Source organism: Hemitrygon akajei, chromosome 27, assembly GCF_048418815.1.
Source record: "Hemitrygon akajei chromosome 27, sHemAka1.3, whole genome shotgun sequence".
In the NCBI taxonomy this organism is placed as follows: domain Eukaryota; kingdom Metazoa; phylum Chordata; class Chondrichthyes; order Myliobatiformes; family Dasyatidae; genus Hemitrygon; species Hemitrygon akajei.
The window spans coordinates 54,601,651-54,626,226 of NC_133150.1; the positions used below are offsets into that span (position 1 = coordinate 54,601,651).

The following is a 24,576-nucleotide window of genomic DNA, read 5'->3' on the forward strand; positions in this document are numbered from 1 at the left end:
CTGCCCAGTGCAATACCTCTACAACTCTGCTTCCTCACTTTTATCCTCAACAAAAAAAATTCTCATTTGTGAGAATGATCTCCTATGCACAAAACCATGCTGACTCCTCTGATCAGTCCCAACATTAATCCTGTCCCTCAGCATCTTCTTCAACGTCTTCCCTACTGATTTAAAACTCACTGACCTGAAGTTCTCTTCTTTATGAACATTGCCTATCCTCTAGCATCCCACCTGGAGATGCAAAAATATCCACCCTTTCTTCTCTCAGCATCCAGGGAGAGATTCTGTCTGACCTTGGAGATTTATCTACCCTCATGTGCACTTACTGTTTTCTGATGAAGATAAACTCCATAATATCAGAGAGCCCCATGTATGACTCTCCAGTCTCTACACCTTTCTGCCTGGCAAACACCGATGGGAAGTATTGGAAATCTTACTCACATACCCCGGCTTTGCACAGATTACCTCCTAGTCCCTCAAGGGACCTAATACTTCCTTAGCCCCTTGGACAAAGACAATCCCAGTCCATAGTGGGAAAGTTAAAATCCCCACTAGAACTGCTTCCTTATTTCTATTTTACCCTTCGGTGATACGACTGCAGATCTGTTCTAATTCCCACTGGTCTTTCTGATCCTCTCGAGCACAAGACTTGGGAAGTTACATTACAGCTGTACAAGACGTTGGTGAGGCCAAACTTGGAGTTTTATGTGCAGTTCTGTTCCCACAACTATAGGGAGGGGTGGTGAGGCAGGCGCAGTGAGCGAGCACAGCACTATGAGGGACAATGAGAGAGTGCTGTGCTGAGGAAGAGGCAAAGAGAGAGGGTCAGTGAGGGGGCATGACAGTACAGCCAGTGAGTACCATACTGTCACTTCACTATCCTCACACAGCTCTGATTCTGTCACTTCGCCCCAAGCAGTGTGGAGTGGGTCCCAGAGAAGACTTTTGAGGAAAGCTGTGGCTGGACTCAAGACACCTCTGCTCTTTCTCCATGACTTCCAAAAAGGGCTAGTGACCAGGAGACAGCAGGTGGCAACCCTGGGCCTACAGGAGCCCATCCCACCCAGATCTGCCCTTCTCGTCCCAGGACAGTCACAACCCCAGGAGTGATGGGTTGGATGTTAAGGAGTTGGGAGGTCCCACGCAGCAAAGCCCGATCCTGCTGTCCCGGTGCCAGAGCCTTCTGTTTGCAAAATCCTACAGGGGTATGGGTGGGATCAGGGGACTTGAGATTTAACCAAATTAAAACACTGAATCAAACTTTGGCTCCACTCTCTGATTGTTCACCATGACCTTATCCACCTTAAGGACTGGACATTCAACTGCAATGGGTATTAGCCAATCAACCTGCACAGACACTGCCATGTGCGGAAGTATAACTGGCCCAGCTGTGCACCAGTGTCACTACTGCACCTCATCATTCTTCTCCCTGCCAACTGGGGCCACAGCCTCATTCCACATGGCTACTGGAGAGTGCAAACAGAAGAACCGTCTCACCAACATTGCTACCAGACAGCCATAATGGAAGAATTGACCTCAGTAACATAGCTGCCAGAGAGCTACAGTGGAAGAACATACCTCACTAACATGGCTGCTGGAGAGTGACAATGGAAGAACCAACCTCACCAACATGGAAGCTGGACCAGACCAGCAAGGCTGCTGTGCGGAAAGTGACCTTCTCATCACTGATGCTTTACACACAGAGGGGAGAGGAAGGGGCCCCAGATAAAGAGTGAGGACAAGGATGAAATCAAAGCTTTATTGGAAATAATATACAGAGTTGGACAACCCCTACCACATCCCTCCACTGCCCCCCACGACAATGACTGTTCCTCACATCAAGGCCAGTGTCAGGCAAGTGGCCAGGGTCAGCGTGAGGACAAGGTACCCAGAACTCTCCACCTGTGGCATCTTCAGAGCACGGGCTGTGTCCCAGGCCTGTAAAGAAAACCAACAGTAGGTTACAGTCCTATGCCCCAGCCACTACACACTTGTCACCAAATATGCGTCACCACACAACCAGTTGCTATTCCCACACCCTTCCCCTGACGCATTCACCCCTCAGCCCATCAAACTGCACTCCCCACAGCCTCACCTTATCACCTATCATTCTCATACATACACATATCACCCCCTCAAACACTTCCATATATCAGTAGAGCCCCTCTCCACAATCACTCACCAGATGCCTCACTCCATTCCAGGTGTGGTAGGCCAGGGGGAAGGAGATGGTGAACTTGGCGGCTCCAATCAGCTCTGGGCCAAGCTGCAGGCTGCGCACAACTTCTAGGTAACTAGTGAAGTCACCAGGCAGCAGCAAGGCAGCCAAGGCAAAGAGAGAAACTCCTGGGGGAGGTAGGGACAGGTCAGTCAGTAGCAGGGGTTGAAACTTGAGATAGGGGGAGGGAGTTGTGCAGGTGCAGAGGGCGTGTGAAGACGGAGGGGCAGTGGGGGGGTGGGTGTGATGAGGGATTATTAGGTTCGGGGAATAGGGATGATGGGGGTTGGAGGAGCATGTAGGATTGACGGCAGTGAGGACGTGGGGGGGGTGATGCAGGGGTGACGGAGTTGAGACATAAGGGTGATGTGGGGTGAAGGGAGCAGTAACGGGGTGGGGTTAGGGCTGATATAGGAGCAGTGATATGTTCTCACCTGTACTGAGGGCAGCCCCTGTGCCTCGATGCATCACTGACATGGCCATGGGCAGGGACCACCTGGTGGGATACAGTGACATTGGGACAGGTGTTTTAGCAAACTAGTCGCACATCCCCCCTCTTCACAACTTCCTAATAACAACCCCAACTCCACCACCTGTTCTCAATCCTCATTCCTTTCCCCATCTCCTCCTTCCTCCACCTACCCATTCTCCTACTTATCCCATTCCAATCAAGTCACTCATTGAAGAAAGATGCCCCTCCTCCCACTGTGACCATGCCAAAGCTTATCACTCTTCAACAGTAATTCACCTTATCCAATTAGATCAGTTGATGTAGTTGGGTGACAGCATACTGATAGTTCAAAAGGCAAAAAATACGACTAAAATCATTATTAATAACACTTTTTCTGAGGTAAACTGTAGAAAAGTACACCGCAAACAATGAAGAGGCGAGCAAAGGAGAAGTTGACTTGAGGGGAAACCATGCTGGTACAATGCAAAGTTGGAGCATAACACGTCTGAGATGGTGTCAGAGTCGGAGAGGAGTCAGTGTGGAGGAGTTTTGTAGCTCATCCACCTAAGCCGGGAGCAAGGTTGGATTGATCTAAGCGCTGGGGCAATTTGGAAAGGTCAAGAACAGCCTCAGGCTGGATGATGCAGTCTAGGCCCAGAGTGTACTGCTGCGTCTGGGCCCGGGTCCTATTGCAAGGCATGATCTGGCGCTTGGACAATTTAAATGTGAGCCCAGATAGATTGAAAAGGCAGGGCGTTGGGACCGGAGGCAAGGGTTGGACCGATTCCACTCACTTTTCCGCAATGTTCACTCCTCTCTCCACGGCGTTCAGGCAGTGAGACTGCTCTGGCTGCTACATGGTTCATGTCTGCATGCTTCACAACAATTTGCCCTGCCATGTGATGAACTAAGACCGAGGCTATGGGCCTACTCCTGCTGCTCCAGGATTCGGGTCTACGGACTTAATTTGGTTCAGAATGCTGTTGCTTGCTTTTATTGTTTGCATGATTTGTGTTTTTTTTCCTCTTTCTCTATGCCTAGGGTGTTGGTCTTTTTTAAAAAATTGGTTCTTTCAGGTTTCTTGACAAATTTCAGAGTGATGTTATTTATATGTACTTTGAATCCTTTGTATCCTGCTGCGCCCTGCCTGTTTTAGTGTCTAAATACAGAGGCTGTATTTGATTCTACTACGCCTCTGACAGTGAATTTCATATCACCCACTCTCTGTGCAAGCTCCCCTGTAAAGGTCATCCCCCTCACCTTACACCTGTGCCTTCTACACTTTACTATGAGAAAGATTACTCTCCACCCTATCTGTGCCTCTTATAATCTTACATCAGGTCCCACTCGGGCCCCTTTGTTCCAGGGAAAGCAATTCCAGCCTATCTGTAACTAAAGCCCTCCATCCCCGGCACCTGGGATGGGAAACCTCCTCAGCACACTGCCCAGCAAAAACTCCTCCCTCTTGCAAGTGTAATAACGAGAACCCTTCCCAGTGCCCACCTGTAGATGGTGATGTGGGGGGACAACGGCCTGTTCAACTGCTGGTTCTTCTGCCAGAATCGATCCATCTCCTGCTGGGCTGTGGAACCTGCTCGAGAGAACCTAAAGGAGGGGCAGACGAGCATCAGACATTCTTACACCTCTCACCAATGCTTATCACGGCCGTCCGTGGGACATCGCCAAAACAATGGGAACATGAAAGCAAAAGTTTCTGCAGATGCTGATAATCTTAAGCAACCTGTCAGGCAGCATCAATGGAGGGAATAAACAGTCTGCTTTGGACCAAGGTCTGTCTACAAACTGTTCTTTAGAACACACTGAAAACAATGGGAACTCTCGCAAACCATAGTAATGCCCCCAAATTCAGTGATTCCCCCCATCACAAAACAGTGGGAACATCCACAAAGCAGTGAGCACCCCGGCCTTTTCCTCAGCAGTGACTCACCTGATGAGAAGGGTGGCAGGAGAGAGTGCTGAGCTCAGGCGGCTGCTGCCAACCAACCTGTGAGGGAGAGAGAGACAGTCTAGGATAAATATTCATAAATTGCTCTTTCCAATTGACTCTGCTGAGACTCCTCACCATTTATGTTCCTGCACTGCTTCTCCTCAGACTCCTCTGTTCCAGTGAAAACAACCCCAGCCACTCAACCAAAGATGTAATGTTGAGGCTTTTTAACAAGGTAAAGGTGAGGACTCACTTGGAGTATTGTCAGTATTTGTACCATCTACGAATTTGCTGACAATAGAACCATTGCTGGTAGAATCTCAGGTGGTGACGAGAGGGTGTACAGGAGTGAGATATGCCAACTAGTGGAGTGGTGCCACAGCAACAACCTGGCACTCAACGTCAGTAAGACGGAAGAGTTGATTGTGGACTTCAGGAAGGGTAAGATGAAGGAACATATACCAATCCTCATAGAGGGATCAGAAGTGGAGAGTGTGAGCAGCTTCAAGTAACTGGGTGTCAAGATCTCTGAGGATCTAATCTGGTCCCAACACATGGATGTAGACATAAAGAAGGCAAGACAATGGCTATACTTTATTAGGAGTTTGAAGAGATTTGGCATGTCAACAAATACACTCAAAAACTTCTATAGTTGTACCGTGGAGAGCATTCTGACAGGCTGCATCACTGTCTGGTATAGAGGGGCTACTACACAGGACCGAAAGAAGCTGCAGAAAGTTGTAAATCTAGTCAGCTCCATCTTGGGCACCAGCCTACAAAGTACTCAGGAAACCTTTAGGGAGCGGTGTCTCAGAAAGGCAGCGTCCATTATTAAGGACCTCCAGCACCCAGGGCATGCCCTTTTCTCACTGTTACCATCAGGTAGGAGATACAGAAGCCTGAAGGCACACACTCAGCGATTCAGGAATGGCTTCTTCCCCTCTGCCATCCGACTCCTGAATGGACTTTGAAGCTTTGGACACTACCTCACTTTTTTTAATATACAGTATTTCTGTTTTTGCACATTTTTAATAATCTATTCAATATACTTAATTGATTAATTTGTTTATTTATTATTATGTTTTATTTTATTATTATTATTTTCTCTCTCTCTCTGCTACATTATGTTTTGCATTGAACTGCTGCTGCTAAGTTAACAAATTTCACGTCACATGCCAGTGATAATAAACCTGATTCTGATTCTGAGTTTTGAGCTCCTTATCGAAGAAAGGATGTACTGATGCACAGCATTTAATGGTTCTGGGCCTGTACTCACTAGAATTCAGAAAAATGGGGGGGGGGGGGGGGGAGGGAGGGGAAAATGTCACTGAAAACTATCGAATGTTGAAAGGCCTCGATAAAGTGGATGTGGTGAGAATGGTTCCTATGGTGGTGGAGTAAAGGGCCAGAAGGCAAAACCTCAGAATAGAGGGATGTCCACTTAGAATGGAGATAAGAGGAAATACTTTAGGCAGCGAGTGGTGAATCTGTGGAACTTGTTGCCACAGGCAGCTGTGGAGGCCAAACCATTGGTTAGAAGTTGAAAGGTTCCTGTAAAGATGAAATATGATGGCAAACTAGACAATAATGCAAAGCAGGATACCAAAATTTTTTCAGTTATGTAACGAGTAAAGGGGACGAGAGTTGATATTGGACCACTGGAAAAGATGTTGCTGAGGTAGTAATGGGGGAGAAAGAAATGGCAGATGAACTTAATGGGTACTTTGCATCTGCTTTCACTGTCGAAGACACTAACACATTATAAAGGTCTGTGGGTGTCAGGGACGTTGGTCATGATCTTTGTGATGTGTCATTCCACCTGTTTTCCTCACTGACTGGTTTAACCACCAGCTGCACTCAGGAGATGCTACTGTGGGATATCTCACTCCCAAAAAGAGGGATGAGGTCCTGCAGACAATTAGGGAGTTGGAAAGAAATTAAAAAGCACAACCCCAAGGGTAGTCATCTCTGGATGCCAAGTGCTAGTGAGGCAAAGCAAATGGATATAATGGATATCGGCCATCTAGAAAATGAGGCAGGAGAAATAATAAATGCAGGAGAAGATGACTGAAGAACTAAATGATTATTTTGCATCAGTCTTCACTTTGGAAGACAACAGCAGTGTGCCAGATGTTGTAGTATGTGAAGGAAGAGAAGAGGGTGCAGTTACTATTATAAGGGAGAAGGTGCTCAAAAAGCTGAAAGACCTAAAAGTACATTAAGTCACGTGGACCAGATGAACTGCACCCTAGGATTCTAAAAGAGGTAGTGTTAGAGAAAATGTGGCGGGATTAGCAATGATCTTTCAAAAATCATTGGTCTCTGGCATGGTACCAGAGAACTGGAAACTTGCAAATGTTGCTCCACTCTTTAGAAAGGAAGAAGACAGCAGAAAGGAAATTATAGACCAGTTAGCCTGACCTCAGTGGTTGGGAAGATTTAGAGTCAATTGTTAAGGACAATTTAAGGTGATGGAGTATTTGGTGACACAGGACAAGATAGGACAAAGTCAGCATGGTTTTCTTCAGAGAAAATCCTGCCTGACAAACCTGTTGAATTCTTTGAGGGGATTACCAGTAGGATAGATAAAGGGGGTGCAGTGGATGTTGTATACTTGGATTTTTCAGAAGGCCTTTGACAAGGTGCCACACATGAGGCTGTTTACCTAGTTAAGAGCCCGTGGTATTACAGGAAAGTTATTAACATGGTTAGGGCATTGGCTGCCATTGAATAGTGGTGTTCTACAGGGGTCGGTGTTGGGACCACTTCTTTTTTATGCTGTATATAAATGATTTAGATGATGGAGTAGATGGCTTTGTTGCCAAATTTGCAGATGATACGAAGGTTGGTGGAGAGGCAGGTAGTGTTGAGGAAACAAGTAGAATGCAGAAGGATTCTTAGACAACTTAGACAGATTAGGAGACTGGGCAAGAAAGTAGCAAATGAAATGCGATGTTGGAAAATGCATGGTCATGCACTTTGGTAGTAGAAATAAATGTGCAGACTATTTTCTAAAAGGGGAGAAGTTACAGGAATCTGAGTGCAGAAGCACTTGGGAGTCCTCATACAGAACACCCTAAAGGTTAACTTGCAGGCTGAGTCATTGGCGAGGAAGGCAAATGAAATGTTAGTATTCATTTAAAGAAGTCTAGAATATAAGAGCAGGGATGTGATGCTGAGGCTTCATAAGGTATTGGTAAGGCATATTGAGTATTGTGAACAGTTTGGGGATCCTCATCTCAGAAGAGATGTGCTGACATTGGAAAGGGTCCAGAGGACCTTCACAAGGATGATTCTAGGAATGAAAGAGTTATCATACAAGGAACGCTTGATGGCTCTGGGCCTGTATTCGGTGGAGTACAGAAAGATTGGGGGGGGAGGGGGGGGGATCTCATTGAAAACTTCCGAATGTTGAAAGCCTACACAGAGTAGGATGTTTCCCATGGTGGGAGAGTCTAGAACAAGAGGGCAATTCCACAAGATAGAGGGGCATCCATTCAAACAGAGATATGGAGAAATCTCAGTAGCCAGAGGGTGGTGAATTTGTGGAATCTGTTGCCACCTGCAGCTGTGGAGACCAGGTCGTTGGGTGTATTTAAGGCAGAGATTGATAGGTCCTTGATTGGACATGGCATCAAAGGTTATGGGGAGAAGGTGGGGGAATGGGGTTGAGAAGGAGAAAAAAAAAGATCAGCCATGATTGAATGGTGGAGCAGACTCGATGGGCGAAATGGCCTAATTCTGCTCCTTTCCTATGTCTTATGGTCTAAATGACTGTGTGACTGAAAAACTGTTGCAGCGAGTAGAGGTTCAGATTTGTGGACTGTGATCTCTTCTGAAGTTGAAGTGACCTGTTTAAAAGGGATGGCCAAACAATATCCTAGCAGGCAGATTTGCCAGTGCTACTCAGGTGGGTTGGCAGGAACAAGGATCCAAAGCAGCAAGGAAGCAAATAAGAAGGTGGAAAGTGAATCAGACAGCAGTGACCATAAGCTGAATAGGAATAATAGGAAGGAAAATGGTCAGGAATAAGAAAAGTCTACTACATTAAATTTCATTCATTGCAATGCAGGGTTGGCACGATAGCATAATAGCTAGCACACTGCTTTGTAATACCAGTGACCTGGGTTCAATTCCCACCGCTGCCTGTAAGGAGTTTGTGTGTTCCCTCTGTGACTGTGTGGGTTTCCTCCAACAGTCCACAGACGTACCGTTTAATATGTTAATTCATCATTGTCACGTGATTCGGCTTGAGTTAAATTGGGGGATGCAGGCTGGCACGCTTGAAGGGCTGCAATGGCCTATTCCACGTTGGGAGGGGAGGGAGGGAGGGGAAGAAGGGGGGAAGGAAGGAAGCCTGGCAGGTAAATGGATAGGTACATGGCACTGGGATATTATTGCCATTACAGAAATGTAGTGAACGGTGATACAGGACTAGCAGGTAAACGTTCTAATGTACAGGGACTTTAGGTGAGGTTGAGCTAGAGGAAAGAGGACAGGGAAGTTTAACTTCTGATAAAGTGAACATCACGGTAGTAGTCTGAGATTAAATTACTGAAAGATCATCCAGTTTATGGGTGTTGCTGAGGAGTAAGGAGATAATCAGAGTTTTAAGTGAGATGCAGATTCAGGAAAGGGGGAGTGAGAAACAAATAGAGGATAATCACAATTCCTCCTTACCTTCATTCTAAAAGGTTCCCCTTCAATTTTGATAATCACAATGTTCTCTTGGGTAATAGGATAGGTAAGTGACTGAGCTACCAATATGGGAGCACTTTTTGGCCAGTGGCCATAGTTCCATTATTTTTTAACTAGTTAAGAAAGGCACAGAAACAGTCGACAGGCTCAAGTTCTAAACTGGGGCAATGGCAAATTTTGATGATATGAGAAAGGTTAACTGGAATAAGTTGTTTCCAGGCAAAGGGACCACCAGGCAAATGGGAGGCTCTTAAAGGTGAGAGAGTGAGTATGATCTGAAGTTTTCTGTTGGAGTGAAGGGCAAGACTGCTATGAGCAGGTTACCTAGCATGGCAAAGGATATTGAGGCTGTGGCCAAGAAGAAGGAGGCATGGGTTAGGTACAGATAGTTGGGATCACGTAAATCCCTGGAGGTACTGGGAATGCAAGTGGGAAATAAATCAAGAAGGAAATCAGGAAGGCAACAAAAAGGGGGGGGGGGGGCAGGAGATAAATTTAGCAGATAAAATTAAGGAGAAATCAAAAAGATTTGTTAAGTATATTAAGACAAAATAAAACATAAACTAGGAAAACAATAGGGCCTCTCAAAGACCAAAGTGAACATCATTGTGAGGAGCTGCAGGTGATTAGCAAGGTCCTTAAGGACAAACAAGAGAAAATCTGCAGATGCTGGAACTCCAAGTAACACACACCAAACGCTGGAGGAACTCAGCAGGCCAGGCTTTATCTATGGAAAAGAGTACAGTCGACCTTTCAGGCCGAGACCCTTCAGCAGGACTGGAGAAAAATAGATGAGGAATCAGAGTTAAAAGGTAGGGGGAGGGGGAGGGAGAAACACAAGGTGACAAGTGAAACCTGGAGGGGGAAGGGTGAAGTAAAGAGCTGGGAAGCTGATTGGTAAAGAGATACAGGGTTGAAGAAGGGGAATCTAATAGGAGAGAACAGAAGGCCATGAAAGTAAAGGGAGAGGAGCACCAGAGGGAGACAATGGAGAGACAAGAAGGTGAGAGAGGAAAAAGGGGATAGAGAATGGTGGGTGGGTGGGGAATTACCAGTAGTTCAAGAAATCGATGCTCATGCCATCAGGTTGGAGCTTACCCAGATGGAATATAAAGTGTTGTTCCTCCACCCTGAGTGTGGCCTCATTGCGACAGTAGAGGAAGCCATGGATTGACTTGTTGGAATAGGAATGGGGTGGAATTAAAATGGATGGCTACTGGGAAATCCCACTTTTTCTAGCAGATAGAGCATAGGTGCTTGGCGAAGTGGCCTCCCAATCTACATCTGGTCAGACTGATATACAGAAGGTCACACTGGGAGCACGGGACACAGGGGATGACCTCAACAGACTTACAAATTAAGTGTCATCTCATCTGGAAGGATTATTTGGGGCTCTGAATGGCAGTGAGGGAGGAGGTGTAGAGACAGGTGTAGCACTTGTTCAGCTTGCGAGGATAAGCGCCAGCAGGGAGATGAGTGGGGAGGGACGAATGGACAAGGGAGCAGAAAGCGGGGGGTGGGGTTGGAAGAAGAAAAGATGTGCTTGGTGGCGGGATCCCGATGGAGATGGCAGAAGTTACAGACCGGATGCAGCGAACCAGATTGACAGGTTTACTACACACCATCAGGATATATCTATAGAGTCTTTCAAAAGCAGAGGTGGAGGAGAATGCCTCATGATCAACTCTTCTTGGTGCACAAATATATCAGTGCTGTCCCAATTCTGTTCACCAGACCTGGAACATCTAGCAGTAAAGTGTCGTCCTTTTTACCTACCACAGATGTTCTCTGGGGTCATTCTGGTAGTAGTTTACATTCCAGCTCAGGCCAATGTCAAGCAGGCTTTAGATGATCTGAGCAATGGGATCAACATGCATGAAACAGCGCACCCTAACGCCTTCACCATCATTTTGGGAGATTTTAACTGTGCCAGTCTGAAAAAAAATCACTAAGCAAATACCATCAACAGATCACTTGTAATACTAGAGGAAACAACACACTGGACCATTGCTACACCACCATCAAGAATGCCTACTGTGCTATTCCGTGCCCTCACTTCGGGAAGTCTGATCACCTAGCTGCACTTCTACTCATCGAATATAGTCAGAGACTGAAGACTGCAGCACCAGCAGTGAGGACCAAGAAGGTATGGACAAAGGAAGCAAAGAAGCACCTATAGGACTGCTTTGAATCAGTGGACTGGACTGTATTCAGGGATTCGTAAACACAAAATACTCTGCAGATGCTGGGGTCAAAGCAACACGCACATTCGTTTCCATGGATGCTGTCCGACCTGCTGAGTTCCTCCAGCATTGTGCGTGTTGTATTCAGGGATTCATCTTCAAACCTGGATGTGTATACTGCAGTTGGTTCCGACTTCATTAAAACCTGTGTGGATGAGTATGTGCCCACAAAGACTTACTGTACATTCCCAAACCAAAAGCTGTGGATGAACCAGGAGGTACGTTGTCTGCTGAAGACTAGATCTGTGGCATTCAAGTCTGGCAACCCAGGCCTGTACCAGAAAACCAGGTATGATTTGTGGAGGGCTATTTCAAGGGCAAAGAGACAATTTCAAATGAGGTTGGAGGCAACATCAGATGCACAGCAACTCTGGCAGAGTCTGCAAGACATTACTGCCTACAAAGCGAAACCCAATAGCATGAATGGCAGTGATGTTTCACTACCAGATGAACTGGATACCTCTATGCACGCTTTGATAAGGAGAAAATAATTACAGCTGTGAAGTTCCCTGCTGTACCTGATGACCCTGTGATCTCTGTCTCAGAGGGCGATGTTAGGCTGTCTTTAAAGAGAGTGATCCCTCACAAGGCACAAGGTCCCAATGGAGTATCTAAGGACATCTTCAACCATTCACTGCTACGGGCAGTTCCCACCTATTTCAAAAAGGCAACAATTATACCAGTGCCTAAGAAGGATAATGTGGGTTGCCTTAATGACTATAGCTCGGTAGCACTCACATCAACAGTAATTAAGTGCTTTGAGAGGTTGGTCATAACTAGACTGAACTTCTGCCTCAGCAATGACCTGGATCCACTGCAATTTGCCTATCGCCACAACAGGACAACGGCAGAAGCAATCTCAATGACTCTCCACACAGCTTTAGACCACCTGGACAACACAAACACCTACATCAGGATGCTATTCATGGACTATAGCTTAGCATTTAATAGCATCATTCCCACAATCCTGATTGAGAACTTGCCTAGGCCTCTGTACCTCCCTGTGCAACTGGATCCTTGACTTCCTAACCGGAAGACCACAATCTGTATGGATTGGTGATAACATATCCTCCTTGCTGGCAATCAACACTGGCGCATCTCAGGGGTGTGTGCTTAGCCTACTGCTCTACTCTCTATATACATGACTGTGTGGCTAGGCATAGCTCAAATATCATATATAAATTTGCTGATGATACAACCATTGTTGGTAGAATCTCAGGTGGCGATGAGAGGGAATACAGGAGTGAGATATGCCAACTAGTGGAATGGAACCGCAGCAACAACCTGGCACTCAACATCAGTAAGACGGAAGAGCTGATTGTGGACTTCAGTAAGGGTAAGACAAAGGAACACATACCAATCCTCAGAGGGATCAGAAGTGGAGAGAGTGAGCGGCTTCAAGTTCCTGGGTGTCAAGATCTCTGAGGATTTAACCTGGTCCCAACTTATCAATGTTGTTATAAAGAAGAAAGACAGCTATACTTTATTAGGAGTTTGAAGAGATTTGGCATGTCAACAAATACTTCCACAGTTATACCATGGAGAGCATTCTGTCAGGCTGCATCACTGTTTGGAATGGAGGGGTTACTGCACAGGACCGAAAGAAGCTGCAGAAGGTTATAAATTTCGTTAGCTCCATCTTGGGTACTAGCCTACAAAGTACCCAGGACATCTTTAGGGAGCGGTGTCTCAGAAAAGCAGCGTCCATTATTAAGGACCTCCAGCATCCAGGGCATGCCCTTTTCTCACTGTTACCATCAGGGAGGAGATACAGAAGCCTGAAGGCACACACTCAGTGATTGAGGAACAGCTTCTTCCCCTCTGCCATCCGATTCCTAAATGAACATTGAATCTTTGCGCACTACCTCATTAAAAAAAATACAGTATTTATTTTTGCATTTTTAAAATCTATTCAACATATGTAATTGATTTACTTGTTTATTTATTATCATTACTTTACTTGTTTTTTTCTCTGCTAGATCATGTATTGCATTGAACTGCTGCTGCTAAGTTAACAAATTTCACGTCACATGCCGGTGATAATAAACCTGATTCTGATTCTGAATTAGGTGCTGGATGCAGAGGCAGGTAGGGTCGTAGGTGAGGACAAGAGGAACCCTATACCTGGTAGGGTGTAGGGAGGATGGGGTGAGAGCAGATGTGTGCAAAATGGAAGAGGGCAGCGTTGATGGTGGAGGAAGGGAAGCCCCTTTCTTTTAAGGAGGACATCTCCTTCATTCTAGAATGAAAAGCCTCATCCTGAGAGCAGAAGGTCTTTAATGACAATTTCTCCTTTGCTTTTACCATAGAGAAAGGCATGAAGACTCTGAAACTATAAAAATTAAAAGGCAATGCATTGGGGACAATCCACGTTATAACAGACATGATAATAGATTAAAGCTATTAAGAGTAGAGAAATAACCAGGGCCTGACCAGTTATATCCAAGACCATTGTGGCAAGCTGGAATGAAAACTGCAGGAGCCATGTCCGAGATTATACACATCATTTGCCATGGGTGAAGATCCAGTAGACTAGAGGGTAGTGAATGCTATGCTTTATTTACCAATGTCGGTAATGCAAAAGCTGGGAACCATAGACCAGTAAGGGTAATATCTATGCTTGGTAAGATACTGGGGGAGATTCTGAGGGACAAGATACACATACATCTGAAAGACAGGTTGATTAGGGGTAATCAGCAGTTTGTCTGAAGAACATCATGTCTTTTGAAGTTCACTGAGTTTTTCTGATGATTTGTCTATGAGGCCAGGATAGTAAATAGTAGGTTCAGAGGGGCACCAGTAAGGTTCAATATGATATGCTGTTTAGGTTACACTGCACAGGATCCATGGAGAAGTGACTAATTGGGAACACAACTGGCTAAATGTAGCGTAAGCAGAGGGTCATGGTTTGTTTCTCAGACTGGAGGTGGGTGCTCAGGTAGGAAAGGGTGGGGTCTTGTGGTAAAGAGCAGCCTAAAGGCTGATTTATACTTCTGCGTAGCAGCCTACACCGTAGCCTTCGTAAGTGGCCTGTGCTGTTGTAAGCATTTATACCTGTGCGTAGGTGTGTCTGCGTCGCTCTGCAATTCACCGCCAAAACACTAGTTGGCGGTGGGGTTTCTACGCCACTGTGTAGAGTTTCTTTGTGTACTTCAAACAATGGCGACTGAGCGCATCATGCTGGGAGTTGGAGCTAATAAATGTTAAACAAGGGTTACTTTTATTGAAATTACTGCAACGCAGAAAAGACAGAAGACGTCAGAGGAGATGGTATGTACGACCATTGAACGGATTGAGGCAGAAGGCCGGTGAATTTTCTGTGCTTGTCCGGCCACTGAGAGACATGGACGAGGAAATGCATTTCAAATATTTTCCATTGTCGGCAGGTAGATTTGACGATTTGGTTCATTGTCTCCAACCATTTATTTTGCATCATTGTACGCACAGTATCCCTATAGACAGGAGGAAATGTGAGGCTACCAAGCGGACCAATCACAGTTGTTGTGGTCTGCGTCGCTGCGACGCGCAGTTACATTTTTAGAGAGGTGAGTGTCAGGCTATGGCGTAGGGTAGGGCGTAGGGTACAGCGTAGGTTACGCAGCTACGCCGCACCTACAGCATTCGTTTGACACAGAAGTATAAATCAGCCTTAAGTGGGATAATGGTAGTAGCCTCAAGTGGGGGAGGTACCTCATGGCAGATACTACACTGTGGCAGGGGCAGTAAAGTAGTGCCACACTGTGGGAGGGGTGGTGAGGAAGTGCCCTGATCTGCTGTCCCACACTAGGACTCCTCCACTGAGGCTGTTCCCTTCTCTCTACCCTCCCCAGCGATCCCAACCTTACGGTGAGACAAGAATCTCTGAATGACCTTCTATTGCTTTTTATTGGTGGTTGACAGACCAACTAAAAAGGTGCATTACTGCCATCTACTGAACTGGACCATGGGTCAGGATATCTAAATCCTTAAGTATTTATACTTGTATCAAATTCTATTAAAAAAAAGACCTGTATTCTTAAGGATCTGCACTATATATTTAAAACAATAATCCTGTGATCCTTCCTGCAAAATACTGTTAATGTTAAATTGTATTTTATTCTATGATAACTTTAAAATCAACCACCCCCTCTCTTATTACATCTTGGAGATCTCACCAGTATATGCTCAATCATTTCTTGCTGATTTCGATACTCTCACCTCCCACTATTGCGTTTCTTAGTTAAAAACAATGTACTGTCTAGCCCTGTGTGCCCAAACCTCAATTTCGATATTATCACCTCCTCCCTCCTGCTTTTTCCTGCATTCCTCGACCATCCCACTTCTTTCTGGATATTATAAAGCTGTCTTCCTGTTCTGACTTCATCCCATTGTGTTCTCCACATTTTTTGATTTTACTTTTAATAACATTTTTCATTTCTCCTTTACTATAATGTTACTTGAATGTCCACATCTGCTCATAGCTGCCTCCTTTACAAACTTACCTGCTTGCTCATTCCCTCTAATACAAACACAAGCTAGAATCCACACAGAACATATACAGAGTCCTGTCATTTTAAGTCTAAATAAGATTTGTATTATCTCACACATACTGTCTGGTCTTGTCTCTGAATATATTGTTTTAGACTCCTGATTGTTGTGCTTGAATGAGACAATATTACAACTCTCATTGCTCTCACTGCCTCCACCTGTATACAATGAGAAATCATCACATCCTCACATGTTTTTTCATGTTAAAACCAGGCAAAGGCACTGTGGCACTCACTGCCTTATGACTAATTCCTGTCCTTCAAGTCAAGTCAAGCCACTTTTATTGTCATTTCGACCATAACTGCTGGTACAGTACATAGTAAAAATGAGACAACATTTTTCAGGACCATGGTGTTACATGACACAGTACAAAAACTAGACTGAACTACATAAAAAAACAATACAGAGAAAGATACACTAGACTACAGACCTACACAGGACTGCGTAAAGTGCACAAAAACAGTCCAAGCATTACAATAAATAATAAACAGGACAATAGGGCAAGATGTCAGTCCAGGCTCTGGGTAGTCAGGAGTCTGATAGCTTGGGGGAAGAAACCGTTACATAGTCTGGTCGTGAGAGCCCGAATGCTTCGGAGCCTTTTCCCAGACGGCAGGAGGGAGAGGAGATTGTACGAGGGGTGCATGGGGTCCTTCATAATGCTGCTTCCTTTGCGGATGCAGTGTGTAGTGTAAATGTCCACGATGGTGGGAAGAGAGACCCCGATGATCTTCTCAGCTGACCTCACTATTCGCGGCAGGGTCTTGCAATCCGAGATGATGCAATTTTTGAACCAGGCAGTGATACAGCTGCTCAGGATGCTCTCAATACAACCCCTGTAGAATGTGATGAGGATGGGGGGGTGGGAGATGGATTTTCCTCAGCCTTCGCAGAAAGTAGAGATGCTGCTGGGCTTTCTTTGCTATGGAGCTGATGTTGAGGGACCAGGTGAGATTCTCCGCCAGGTGAACACCAAGAAATTTGGTGCTCTTAACGATCTCTACCGAGGAGCTGTCGATGTTCAGCGGGGAGTGGTCGCTCCGTGCCCTCCTGAAGTCGACAACCATCTCTTTTGTTTTGTTCACATTAAGAGACAGGTTGTTGGCTCTGTACCAGTCCATTAGCCGCTGCACCTCCTCTCTGTATGCTGACTCGTTGTTCTTGCTGATGAGACCCACCACGATCGTATCATCGGCGAACTTAATGATGTGGTTCAAGCTGTGTGTTGCAGCACAGTCATGGGTCAGCAGAGTGAACAGCAGTGGACTGAGCACGCAGCCCTGGAGGGCCCCCATGCTCAGTGTGATGGTGTTGGAAATGCTGCTCCCGATCCGGACTGGCTGAGGTCTCCCAGTCAGGAAGTCTAAGATTCAGTTGCAGAGGGAGGTGTTCAGGCCCAATAGGCTCAGCTTTCCAATCAGTTTCTGAGGGATGATTGTGTTGAAAGCTGAACTGAAGTCTATGAATGGCATCCAAACATATGTGTCTTTTTTGTCCAGGTGGGTTAGGGCCAGGTGGAGGGTGGTGGCAATGGCGTCATCTGTTGAGCGGTTGGGATGTTACGCAAACTGCAGGGGGTCCAGTGAGGGGGGGCAGCAGGGTCTTGATATGCCTCATGACGAGCCTCTCGAAACACTTCATTATGATGGATGTAAGTGCAACAGGACGGTAGTCATTTAGGCAGGACACTGAAGACTTCTTCGGCACGGGGATGATGGTGGCGGCCTTGAAGCATGTTGGAACGGTGGCACTGCTCAGGGAGATGTTGAAGATGTCAGTGAGAACATCTGCTAGCTGGTCTGCACATCCTCTGAGCACTCTACCAGGGATATTGTCTGGTCCAGCAGCCATCCGTGGGTTGACTCTGCACAGGGTTCTTCTCACATCGGCCACGGTGAGACACAGCACCTGGTCATTTGTAGGAGGGGTGGACTTCCTCGCTCCAAGTCATTTTCCGCCTCAAACCGGGTGTAGAAGTTATTCAGCGCATTTGGGAGGGAGGCATCACCTGCACAGTCAGGTGATGTTGTCCTGTAATTGGTGATGTCCTGGATGTCCTTCCACATGCGCCGCGTGTCGCTGCTGTCCTGGAAATGGCTGTGGATTTGCTGGGCGTGTGCACGCTTTGCCCCTCTGATGGCTCGGGACAGTTTGGTCCTTGCTGTTGTTAGAGCTGCCTTATCACCTGCTTTGAAGGCGGAGTTGCAGGTCCTCAACAGCACATGCACCTCCGTGGTCATCCATGGCTTCTGGTTAGTGCATATAGTGATGGTCTTGGACAGAGTAACATCATCAATGCATTTGCTGATGTAGCTGGTCACTTCCTGCTTTTCCTTCAATAGTCCATGCAAAACTTCTGATTTCCTTTCTTTCTTGTTCCCAGCATGGATCTAAAAGCTGTTTAGTCAGGTGATTTTCTCCAAGCCCTTGAAGGTTTACCCAATTTGTTAATGCAAGCTGTGTTCTTCTCAGTTCCAGAGGAGTCTCTGCCAATTCTACCGGCATTGTTGCCACTGGTGTTGTTCTTATTGCCCCAATGATTAACTTTAATGCATAAATTTGAATTATATCCAGTTTCCTGAACATACTGTGTGGTACTGATCCATAGTTCCATATTCCAGTATTGATCTTATTATATATATTGCTTTCAAGAATTTCCCATCAGCTCCCCCTTCTTTTCCTATTAAACACTTCAGAATATTTAGCACTTTCTTACTTTTGGTTATTATTTCCTTAATATGTGTTTAACATGCGAGTCTTTTATCAAAACAAATTTCTAAAAAAAGGGTATCCATACTTTCTAATTCTATACCATCAAGTTTTAGTTGAAGTGTTGTTCTATCCTCTCCCTAATGAAGACCATTATTTTGGATTTCTCTGCTGAAAATTAGAATCCCCATTTTAATGTCCAATCTTCCACCTTAACTATTGCCTTGAAGTTTCTGTATTATAAATTCCACATTCCTAGCCCTTTCCACTTAGCTCCGCAAACAATAATACTCTGATACTTCTATTTATATTAGAAAATACATCATTTATAGCAAATAATAGTGGACTAACAAAACCTCCCTGAGGGGTTCCATTTTCTACATTTTGTTTACTTGACATAGATTTCCCGACTTGCAGTATGATATTTCTACCAATTAAAAAATCATTTATCTACTTTAGCATTCAACCTCTAATTCCCAATTTATATAGTTTGATGATCAAACCTTCCTTCCACATCAAAATGCTGGAGGAACTCAGCAGGCCAGGCGTCATCAATGGAAAAGAGTAAACAGTCAACGTTTCGGGCCGAGATCCTTCATCAGGACTCCTCATGGTCTAGACATCAAACTGGATCCAAGGTTTCTCTTCCTCTCCTAAACCCAATCTTCTTTCAATTTCAAACATCAATCTCTTATTTTTTTCCCCCATGGTTTTACATAAATGTGAGATAAATGCTATTGGTCTACAACGTGCCAAATTGCTAGGATTCTTGTCTGGTTTATGTATTGGAACCATGATTGGTTCTTTCCATGCATTAGGAAGGTTTCTTTGTGCCAAACATGGTTAAATAACTTTAAAATAACTTCCTTTCCTTTCTCACTCAAATTAGAAAGCATAATATGACCTATCTGATGCTTCCCGGGTGAGGTTTTCTTTGCCTAAGAACACTGTTCAATCATCACATTTAATGTACCTTCAAAATTTCTATCTATCCCTAATGTTTCCAAGTTCTCTAATAATGTTACCTCTCTTGTCCTTCTTCCACCATTAATCATATTGCCAGAACTGTCTATTTTAACAAAAGTATGCACTAGCATTTCTGCTTTCTTTACATTCGATGCTGCAGCTCTCTCCCCATCACACAACACTGGCTGATACAATTTCCCTGGTGAGACCATTCGTTCTTTTTATCATCTTCCAAACTCTTTCAATGGGTAAACAAGAGAAAATCTGCTGGAAATTCAATCAACAAAATGCTAGAGGAACTCAGCAGGCCAGGCAGCATTTATGGGAAAGGGTACAGTTGACATTTCAGGCCTTGACCCTTCAGCAGGACTCTCAGTGGATGTTTGCATTCCTCAGGAGTTGCAAAATATACTCCAATATTCCTGCTTCGCCTTTCCAATTGTTATCCTTACTATTGCTTGTATCTTTTTATAATCAATTAATTTTTGAAAATTGTGTGTCCTGTTGATCATTCTAAATGCTCTATTACACTGGCTCTTTGCTTCCCCACTTTCTTTTGCCCATCATGGCACCATTTTCTTTTTAGCTCCATTCCCTTTCCTTGATAGATATTGTTGCTGCTGTCATTATCCCTTTTACAATCCTGTCACATCAAAGACCCGTGTCCTGATTAATTTCAGTATTCTGTAATTCTTGAATACTTACTTCTTTAGATTTCCCCCAAACTGCCTTCTCAAACAGCCAGCATTCCATCAGACTTTCCTGACCTATCACTATTTCTATACCAATTCTACATAATACACCTCCCATGAACACTTTCCTGATAAAGATGCCATAACTAAAGTTAAATCAATTGCTGATTCTGAACCTGGATTAAAATATACTCTTGTCCCACCTTCAAGAGATCAGTACTAAATATATAAATATGTTTGGGTATTTAGAGGTCAAGGAAGAGGAAGTGTTGGGCCTCTTAATGAGCAAGTCCCCAAGACCTGATGGGAATTACCCCAGGTTATTAAAGGAGGCAAGAGATAAGATTGCTGGGCACTTGACCAGTATCGTCATGTCCTCTCTAGCCACAGGTCTAGCCCAGAGGATTGGCAAGTGGCTAATGCTGTACTTCTTTTAGTAGGGGAACAAGGGAAAATCCGGAGCACCATAGACTGGTGAGTCTCATTTCAATTATAGGGATATGCTGGAGAAAATTCTTAGGGATACGAGCACTTAGAAACCCATGGCCTAATTAGGAAGAATTAGCGAGGTCCATGGCCCTTTCAGGAAGCAATTCGGATGACACAGGATATGTACATCCCAAAGACAAAGAAGTATTCTAAAGGAAAGATGACATAAATGTGGCTAACAACAGAAATCAATGCCAACATAAAAACCAAAGGGCAGATAACAGAGCAAAAATTAGTGGGAAGTTAGAGGATTGGGAAGCTTTTAAAAACCAACAAAAGACAACTAAAAAAGTAATTAAGGTAAAGATGGAATATGAAAGCAAGCTAGCCAATAATATGAAAGAAGATACCAAAAGTTTCTTCAGACACATAAAGTGTAAAAGAGAGGCGAGAGTGGATATCAGACCGCTGGAAAACAATGTCGGAGAGATAGTAATGGGGATAAATGAAATGGCAGACGAACGGTGGAAGACACTAGCAGTATCCTGGACGTACCAGGTATCAGGAGTCATGAAGTGTGTGAAGTTACCATAACTACAGAAAAGGTTGTTGGGTAACAGAAAGATCTGAAGGTAGATAAGTCACCTGGACCGGCTGGTGTACACCCCAGAGTTCTGAAAGAGGTGGCTGAAGAGATTGTAGAGGCAGTAGTTTAAGTTTAAGGATAGGTTCATAGTCACAGTATAAGGATAAAGGGGAAGCCTTTTAGGACCGAGATGAGGAAAAACTTCTTCACACAGAGAGTGGTGAATCTGTGGAATTCTCTGCCACAGGAAACAGTTGAGGCCGGTTCACTGGCTATATTTAAGAGGAAGTTAGATATGGCCCTTGTGGCTAAAGGGATCAGGGGGTATGGAGAGAAAGCAGGTACAGGGTTCTGAGTTGGATGATCAGCCATGATCATACTGAATGGTGGTGCAGGCTCGAAGGGCCGAATGGCCTACTCCTGCACCTATTTTCTATGTTTCTATTAGTAATGATTTTCAAGAATCGCTAGATTCTGGAATGGTTTCAGAAGACTGGAAAATTGGAAATGTTACTCCACTCTTCAAGAAAGGAGAGAGGCAGAGTAAAGGAAATTATAGGCCAGTTAGTCTGACCTCAGTGTTTGGGAGATGTTGGAGTCGATTATTATGTATGAGGTCTCAGGGTACTTGGAGCCACATGATAAAATAGGCTGTAGCATGGTTTCCTCGACAAACCTGTTGAAATACTTTGAAGAAATAACAAGCAGGTTGGACAAAGGAGAATCGGTTGATGTTGAATACTTGGATTTTCAGAAGTGCCACACATGAGGTTGCTTAACAAGCAACAAGGCCAAGGTATTACATGAAAGATTCTAGCATGGATAAAGCAGTGGCTGATTGGCAGGAGGCAAAGAGTGGGAATAAAGAAAGCCTTTTCTAGTTAGCTGCCAGTGACTAGTGGTATTTCACAAGGTTCTGTATTGTACATTTTTTAAATTTCAGCAAACCTGGCGACCTTTTATTCAATATTTTCATATGGAGTGTTGTGAGCAGTTTTGGGCCCTTATCTTAGAAAGGATGTACTGAAACTGGAGTTTAAAGGATGGTCATGAAAATTATTCCAGGATTGAATGGCTTGTCATATGAAGCGTGTTTGATGGCTCTAGGCCTGTATTTGCTGGAATTCAGAAGAATCAGGGGTGACCTCATAGAAACCTATTGCATGGTGAAAGGTCTTTTTTTTAAGAGTGGATGTGGAGGGGATGTTTCTCATGGTGGGATAATCTAAGACCAAAGGACACAGCCTCAGAATAAAGGGGTTTCCTTATAGAACAGAGATGAGTAGGAATTTTTTTTAGTCAGAGAGTGGTGAATCTGTGGAACTCTTTGTCACAGGCAGTTGTGGAGGGCAAGTCTTTATGTATACTTAAGGTTGAGGCTGATAAATCCTTGATAGGCCAGGGCACGAAGGGATTCGGGGAGAGGCAGGAGACTGGGGCTGAGAGGAAAATTCGATCAGTTATGAATGGTGGAGGAGACTCAGTGGGCCAAATAGCCTAATTCTGCTCCTATATCTTATGGTCCTTATGTGTGGCAGTTCGTGCCTTACCAACTTGAGTTTTTTTGATAATGTGATGAGAGAGATTGATGAGGGTAGGGCAGTACATATTGTCTGCATGGACTTTAGTAAGGTGTCTGACAAATCCCTCCTGGAAGGCTAATCCAGAAGATTAAGATTCATGGGGTCCGTGGCAAATTGGCTGTTTGAATTCTGAACTGGCTTGCGCACAGAACACAGAGGGTAGTGGTTGAAGGAACATTCGAACTGGAGGTCTGTAATTAGTGAAGTTCTGCAGGGATCTGTGCTGGGACCTCTGCTGTTTGTGATATATATAAGTGATTTGGATGAAAATGTAGATGGGTGGGTTAGTAAATTTGCAGATAATACCAAGATTGATGGAGTTGTGGATGGTGTAGAAAACTAGCAAAAAATACAGCATGATATAAAAGAGTTGCATATATGGCTGAGAATGGCAGATGGAGTTTAACCTAGTTAAATGCAAGGTATTGCATCTTGGTAGAGCAAATGCAAGGAGTGAGCACACTGTTGCTGAGCAGAGAGATCTTGGGATCCAAGTTCATAGTTCCTTGAAAGTGGCTACACAGATTGATAAGATGGTCAAGAAGGCTGATGGAATGCTTGCTTTTATTAGTTGAGGGATTGAGTTCAAAAGTCAGGAGGTTATGCTGCGTTTATAAAACTCTGGTTAGGCCATATCTGGTGTTTTGTGTACAGTTCTGGTTCCCACTATAGGTAGGATGTGGAGGCTTTGGAGAGGGTGCTGAAGAGGTTTACCAGGATGCTCCCTGGTTTAGCCGGCACGTGCTATCACCAGATGCTGGATAAACATGGGTTGTTTTCTCTGGAGTGGTGGAGACTTAAGGGTCATCTGATAGAGGTTTACAAGATTATGAGAGGCATATATAAAGAGTATCTGTTCCCTAGAGTTGAACTGTCTAATACCAGAAGACATGCATTGAAAGTAGAAGGAAGTAGGTTCCAGGAAGATGTGGGGTTAAGTTTTTTTTACTGAGAGTGGTGGATGCCTGGAATGCACTACCTGATGTGGTGGTAGAGGCAAAAGCTTTTAAGAAACGTTTGGATAAGCATGTAGATATAAAAAAGATGGAGCGATATGGACATGGTGTAGGTAAGTGGGATTAGTGTTTGGTTGTTTTTTCGCTGGTTCATCAGCACGCAAGGATTTAAAAATGTGGTGGTCGCCTTTAGAAAAAAAATCACTTATCAAAATATTTAACAGGACAGGACTACAAACACTCCCTAGTGGAGGACCATTATTTTCTACAGGATAAACCTTAGAATGCTCCTTAGCCCAATTATACATTCGTACACCAATCTCAACACTTAATAGTTTTATCAACAGTCCCTCCTTCCAAAGCATATAATAATCCTTCTCAATATCGAAGAAGGCTGCCACTACAACCTCCTTATTAACCTGTGCCTTTTGAATATCAGATGCCAGACAGAATACAAAGTCTAAAATCCTCCTACTGACCTCCACAGCAGCGCCATCTTCCTCGGTACGTGACGCTCCCAAAATTACGTCATGGTGCAAACGTCAGGAGAAGCGACAACATAAAGTGACG

At 44.6% G+C, this 24,576-nt stretch overlaps 1 protein-coding gene across 1 annotated transcript; it reads right to left on the bottom strand.

Moving 5' to 3' along the window:
- Positions 1-1,745: 1,745 nt before the first annotated feature.
- sdhc (succinate dehydrogenase complex, subunit C, integral membrane protein) lies at positions 1,746-24,576 on the bottom strand. The gene is made up of 6 exons (XM_073031041.1): positions 24,486-24,576; positions 4,618-4,674; positions 4,173-4,274; positions 2,653-2,714; positions 2,183-2,346; positions 1,746-1,938 (listed from the first exon to the last, which is right to left on the bottom strand). Exons 1-6 carry the CDS (start codon positions 24,500-24,502, stop codon positions 1,834-1,836), a joined length of 507 nt encoding a protein of 168 aa, XP_072887142.1. The 5' UTR covers positions 24,503-24,576; the 3' UTR covers positions 1,746-1,833.